Source organism: Enhydra lutris, unplaced genomic scaffold (assembly GCF_002288905.1).
Source record: "Enhydra lutris kenyoni isolate GAN:26980312 unplaced genomic scaffold, ASM228890v2 scaffoldscaffold66, whole genome shotgun sequence".
NCBI classification, from domain to species: Eukaryota; Metazoa; Chordata; class Mammalia; order Carnivora; family Mustelidae; genus Enhydra; species Enhydra lutris.
Window position 1 is genome coordinate 2,777,529 of NW_019154150.1, and position 6,743 is coordinate 2,784,271.

General features: G+C 53.2%; 1 protein-coding gene across 1 annotated transcript; it reads right to left on the minus strand.

Annotated features, from left to right (window-relative positions):
* Window positions 1-5,474: 5,474 nt before the first annotated feature.
* LOC111159005 (chromosome unknown C3orf56 homolog) lies at window positions 5,475-6,217 on the minus strand. Its single transcript, XM_022521367.1, is given in 2 exon segments — window positions 5,475-5,854; window positions 5,857-6,217. Coding segments are annotated over 2 exon segments (741 nt in total).
* Window positions 6,218-6,743: the final 526 nt, after the last annotated feature.

Here is a 6,743-nt window from a genome sequence, read left to right on the forward strand (position 1 = left end):
TTCATAACCAGCAGCAGGGAGCCAGCATCCTTCCCGTGAAGGCTGGACAGAGGGTGGCTTATAGGTGGAGATGGGGAGAAGGGGGTCCTTGAGATTTGGGGCAATCCACAGACCCTGAGCCCCTGATGGTTTCTCCAGGGACGAGCAGAGCCTGCTTTTAGCGTTATGCAGGCTAAGGAGTCACCAGTCCCACCACTGACTGCTCACTGCTAACCTCAGGAAGCCAATGGGTGAGGTGGAAATGGTGGCTATTTCGCAGTGCGGCTCTTCTTACAAAAGGATGGCTGCCGGCCAGACCTGAATTCTTAAATAGGCCAGCGAGTGCCCCTGAGCCTGGGCACAGTGTCAGACCATCTCATGAAGTCTCCCAGCCCTCCTGGCTCTCAGGGATGGGGCTAGGAGTTGGGGGCCCCTGCCTACTGCTCTACCCCTCCAGCCCGGGCTGGCTCCTGGGGGGAGTGAGACCCCGATGATCCATCTGGCTGTCCAGCTCAAACTGGCCACCAGAGTCCAGGAAGTCACAGCCCTTGTCCCTGCACCTGCTCCCTGCTTCCTGCTCTCACTGCAGCCTGAATCCGTAGCTTCATGTGTGCGCCAGGCAGACCCTTTTCCTACTCCTATAAGCCCCATGCATGACAATCTGTTGTCTACACTCTGCTCATACCCCGCACAGGGCCCTTGCTTGCCAGAGCAGCGGGGAAGGTGGACCCAGGAGCAGTAGCAGGATGGGTAGAATTGTGGTGCAGGGACAGGGGGACTGCACGTGGGAGAGGGTCTCCCTGTGGGGGCAGTGAAGCCGGTCCTGCAGAGGGAGTGGACTGCAGGCTGCTGGGCTGAGGGGCCCCCAAATATGCAGCCACCTTGTGATTCAGCATCCACATCTGTGAAATGGCGAAGGAACCCACTGGGCTGTGGTACAGCCTGCGAGGGCTGATTTGGGCCAACTCGGCCCCTGGCACACAGTAGGCCTTCAGGTGATGCCAGCAGCTGTTACAACGATTACGACCATCACCGCTGTTACCGCTGTAAAGCTAAGGCATTCAAGGCAGTGGACACAAAGCACAGAAGCACAGAACTAAAGAAGATGGTGGGAGTCTGGGGCACCAGGGGTAGGGGTGCGTGTGACAGTCAGGAGCACCGAGTCTGGATTCAGCCAGCCTGTCACAGAGGCCCAGCTTGGTTACTTTCTAGAACATGGCCCTGGCTCTTGTGCCTCAGTTTCTTCATCTGGAATATGGGGCTGATGATACCAGCCACACCACCGGCGCTGCGGTGATGATTCGGTTAGCTGGCATAGGTGCTGGCACTGCAGTCGTCAGTATGTGAGCCTGGCAAAGGGGCGTCTGAGCCGGGTCCAGCTGGCCACGCAGGGCCTTGCCGGGGCTGGAGCAGGGGAAGGCCATACTCAGAAATGTCTTATACGATCCCTCTGGAGAAAGGGAAAGCGGCAGCCCCGCCATCTGGGAGCTGGTCTGGGGCAACCAGCTGGCCAGTGCTGGTCTCTGTGGGACAGAAACCTCGCAGAACACCAGCCTCAGGTAAGATTCCTCTGAGAGCACTCCGGGAGTGAGACGGCCAGACCACCCTACAGTCGCGTCTCCTCCCAGACGAAACACCCCCTTCTCATAGCTGACATGAGTTTCTGTCTCCGTGCTGGTTTCCCCTCCATGTAGATATGATTTATCCAGAAGCCCATCATGGGATGGTCTCTGCATTCTGGCAATAGCCACACAGAGTGACTCCACTTCCTTAGACGCCCCCCCAAACTACCCAGCCAAAACCCGAATCCAGTCATGGTTTCTCACTGACCTCCTCCACTGAGACACCCTGTGGCCTCTGTCACTGGAGATGAGAAAGAAACCCAACTGTGCATGACAGCTGTGCCCCTGGTGGCCTCTGGCTGGACGGTGGCCACGCCCTCCAGAAGCTGGTTGTGCCACGGAGCCCAGCTGCCCTGACTTCTCCCTTCCTTACACAACCTTTTCCCACCCTGACACTGCACATGGACTAAGTGCTAATTAGCCAAGGAGCACTGGGAGAGCCTGAAGGCTCTGGAATTCCTCAGACCCAGAGTCCAGTACCGCAGCAGGGCTGTCCTGTCTTCCCCAGCCAGCGTCCTGTCAAGGGAGCAGGTGCTCACCCTCCTGCTTCCTCCTTGGCATTTCCACACAGTGCAGCCAGTCTGTCAGGGGATAAACCCCCTGGGTCTTAGAAACCAAGGGAATGTGTTTCACAGAATCAGTTTCATAGGTGATGGAAGAGCTGAGAAGCCTGGTGGGACAGCAAGACAAGAGCAAGAAGCCCCCACTCTCAGCTGAATGACGAGGGGAGTGAGGAGGTAACCAGAACCCAGAACCCAGGGCATCAGAATGGCCTTAGAAGGGGCTGCGCAGGGGAGCTAGAGCCCAGGAGGCAGACTGAGTGGGAACAATCCTGGCTTTGTCCCTTCTTCCCTCCCTCTAAGGTCTCCCCAGTGCCTCCCATCAGCTGACCCTGTCAGGGAGCCTTAGTTCTTTGGTGTAGAGCAGAGCAAAAGGACCGGCACATAAGCCCAGCATGAGGCTTGCCCACCCCAGCCCCTGCCCCTATGAGTTGTCCTCACTCAGGCGTTGGGAGATGTGGGCATCAGAGGAGAGGTAGGTCAGCCCAGGCTGGCAGTGACAGTGTGGGAAGCCAGCTTCCCCAGGACTAGGGAGTCAGCATGTCCAAGATGAAGTAGCTGCCAGCGAGGGAGGGCTTCTCATTTGCAGGCCTGGCTTCAAAGGCCAGCAGGGTGATGGGAGCAGGGACAGGGAAACCAAGTCAGAAACCTAAGAGGAAGGGAAATAGGGTGAGGAGCAAGTGGTTCTTTTTATGGGTCTGGGTCCCTCCTGGGAATGCAGCAGAGATTTCCATTCAGCCCTTGCCCTAGTCACTGGGAAGAACTGAAACAGCTCGTGGGGAGCTTGGATCAGGCAGAGGCAGGTGTGGCCAAGTCCAGATGTCCCCAGTGCAGTCTGTCAAAGAATAGCTGGGGATCGGGGACTCACAGGTGACAGTGGAGAGAGAGCCAGGCGTGGGGCGGATGGCTCCAACTCGTACACCTGCCGATCTCACTATCAAAGCAAGACCAGGCTGGAGACAAGACTTAGAGCTGCGGACATCTGGCCAGGGTATTCTCACGCTGTTTTCCTTACATCTATTTGTGTATCGTATGCATGGCGAGTGACCCTTAATTCTCATTTTCCTAGGTGATTATATGTAGTATGTAAGGCAGCCCTTGAAAGTGGAATAACTGAAGATACAAAAGCTAGTACGAAATAGAGTACAAGGTATAGGAATGTGGGAAAACTAAGGTTGGCATAGGAACAACAAGGCTTTATAATGAGTCTAGTGCTGTGAGCTCAGAGGGTGAGAAGGGCTGGGCGAAGTGGGGAAAGCGGGCTGTAGAGCAGGACAGAGACAGTGCCCGCGTCCACTCTACAAATGAGGTGTCCGTTTTTGGCTTTGGTGCGCATGTCCGCACCCTGCCTTGTTTCCTCCCCTCCCCTGTTCTAATGCTCCCAACACAGCAGCTGCCCTTGTGTTCCTCAGGGAGGTCAGGGGCTCAGGGGGGCGGCTGCACACCTCCCAAGCAGGGAGGCAGGGGTGCAAATTTTTTTTTTTAAGATTTTATTTATTTGACAGAGAGAGAGAGATCACAAGTAGAGAGAGAGAGAGGAGGAAGCAGGCTCCCTGCCCAGCAGAGAGCACGATATGGGACTCGATCCCAGGACCCTGAGATCAGGACCTGAGCTGAAGGCAGAGGCTTAACCCACTAAGCCACCCAGGCAGCCCCAGGGGTGCAAATTTTATATGGTCCTCCACCTCCCTTCCAAGCAGCTCTACTGAGGCTCCTGTCCCAGCCGGCAAATGACATTAGCAGTTCTCTGGGCTTCCCGTACCTGGTGGAGCTGGGTCTGTGGTGAGTTGTGGTGACAGAGGCTCCCCAACTGGGTCCAGGCTGGTCCTTGAGACACTGCAGGGGCGGGGTGGTGATGCGACACCTCCTGAGGCCAGCGCCAGACCCGTGGCCTCCTTGGGGTAGTCCCATGAGCACTGGCAGTCTCTTGGGTCTGTTCAGACTTTTGCAATCTGTGCAAAAAGAGGAAGGTATCTTCACAGTCCAAGAGAAGCCTCAGTCTGAGTCAAAGGCATACATACATCTTCTTTAGAGAAAGCATCCTCCAAAACACAAAGCCTAGAGGGAAGTTGTAAAGAGAAGGAAACTTCCCAGGTCGAGGACTGCACAGGGTGAAGGAACGCTCACAACACGTGGACCCTCCCCCGAGGAAGAGACCTGGCCACTCCAGCTCAGGTTCTCCTGCCCCAGACCCCTTCCCCTCCACACCCAGTGGAAGCCTGCGTGGACACCCCACCATAGGCTGGATTTGCCAGGCACCTGCAGATCCCGAGAACAGAGACACGTTCTTCAAGGTGAATTCCACCTTCTACCAGATCAATTGTATCAAATTCCAAATATATCTAATTTTAATGATCTCTCTTTCAGGATCAGCATAAGAAAACACCGCTACTTACAGGATTTTAAGTTTTGTTCAAAGTGCTGCTTGATGGAACTGTAGTTTTCGGGGTAGCACACGTGCTCTTGGTGTATGCATAGTAGAAGGGAACAACTTCCATGTTAATGTGCTAGCTATATTACGTAATAAACATTGCTTTCACTTTATTAGTAGTCTACGGTAACAGCCACAGCGAATGGAATCCTGATTGGGGTATTCTAGAGATCGACGGGAGGCATTTAAAACCACAGAGAGGATTCTGGTTTGTCTGGAACAACAAGAAGACCACTTAATGGTAATTGTTTAAAAAGATCCACAAATAAACATATCACATATCACTACCGCAGGGTGCACTTAAAGTGGTATATTTAAAAGGAAATTTATAGTATTAAAAATTCATATTAGAAAAGACTGTAAGGGAAAAATGACTTGACTGAGTGTCATCTTTAAGAAGTCACAAAAACAAGAAGCTCACAATAGAGATGCAAAGAGACACTTCAGATGACATGAGAAGAGAATCAGGGGGTCAACAGTGGGTTCTAATAAAACAAACCCATGGCAAGATTTTCTTTTCGTCTGTCCTTTAATATACACAATATTGAAAGAAAAGTGGGATACAGCAGATAATACAAATGACAGGAAGTGTTAGTATTGAAAACCTTATGCTAATAAATTTGAAAACATAAATGAACTGTACTGTACACATACACAGGTAAGGCTAGATCTTAAAATATACTAATAGATGAAAAATAAGAAAGATGGAATTGCTAGCACACTAACATTTATTTAAATTTTAAAAACACAGTCACTATTCAATAATTTATATGAATGCCTGTTTTACCTCTATCCGTTACAGGAGGACAGATGTACATTAAAATAAACAGTGCAAACCCTCAGGCAGAGTGCACCGTAGCCCTCCCTGGGTCCCACAGGTCCCTAAATGTTGGAGTGAGTGGTGCCCAAGAACCCCTGGGAGCTAGAAGAGGCAGGGCAGGCCCTGCAGGGTGGCTGAGGGGAGTGGGGACAGAAGGGATCAGGCTGAGGGTCTGCAATGGGGGAAGGAGACAGAGGGCAGGGTTCTGGGCTGAAGGGAGGTGCAGGTACACAAACGTTGAACCTGGAGGCCCCTTCTGATGGAGGGACTTGGCACCTCTCCAAGGGAGGAGCTCCTCTGGACAGTCCCCCCACTGCAGCCAGGGAGGCGGAGACTGTGGGAATCTGCCATTCCTCCTGGGGACTGTGGCCAGAGACACCCCTGCTCCAAGCTGGAGGTTCTGAGCAGTATGGGGGCGGGGGGTCCCATGGGGTAAGGAAATACACTGGAGGTGATGGTGTCCAGGTGCTAGATCAAAGCTGGAGAAGCCCCAAGGCCAGATTGAAGGCACTGGGGCAGCTGGAGGGGGAAGTCCCATCCAGACAGGACTTCCTAAGGGCACCCATGTGTAACTCTAAGGGGCTGGATACATCATCCAGGAGTGGACAGCACAGGGGATCCCCATGACCATCCAGAAGTTTGGGCCAATTGCAGACTGGGCTCCCAGACAGGCATAGAAGGCACAGACCGTGTGCACATGTGCCCAGGGGGTGGGGACAGCTGGAGTCACGTGGTCTTCCTTGGGGCTCTGGGATGCGGGGTGGATGCTGTGCTCCGCTGTTTCCATAGATGCTCTTGCCCCCATCTTAGATGAGAACTGCTCTCCAAAGCCAGACGGCCATGCGTTTCCCTCCTAGGCACATGGCACCTCCGGGTGGCTCCTTGGTGTTTGTGGGGTGAGCGGACAGTGTTAGGAATGGGGCAAGGAGAAGGATGTGAAGGAGATTGGAGGAGAGGGAGAGTTCCAGGTGAGGTGGTCACAGAGCTGTGTCTGTCTTGGGGAGGATGAGGAGAGAGGGAATGCTGTGACAGCACTGAGTGACCCTGTGCACAGTCCCTACATTGATTCATAATAGAACAACAAAATCAGAAATACACAGGAAGCCACCAGAAAGCCGGGTCTGCTTAAAAAGTTCCTGAAGAATTCCATCCTTGTCCCCTGTCCCTGCACCTCCTCTCCACAACCAGAGTCTCCCCCAGACAATTTCCTCCGAAGGGTACAAAACATTAGGCCATACTCCCAGTTTTCTCCTGGAATGTTCTGGAATGTTCTGAATGGCATAACCAGCAGCCACATGCAACACAATGAGGAATTAGTATAAAAGAAGTAA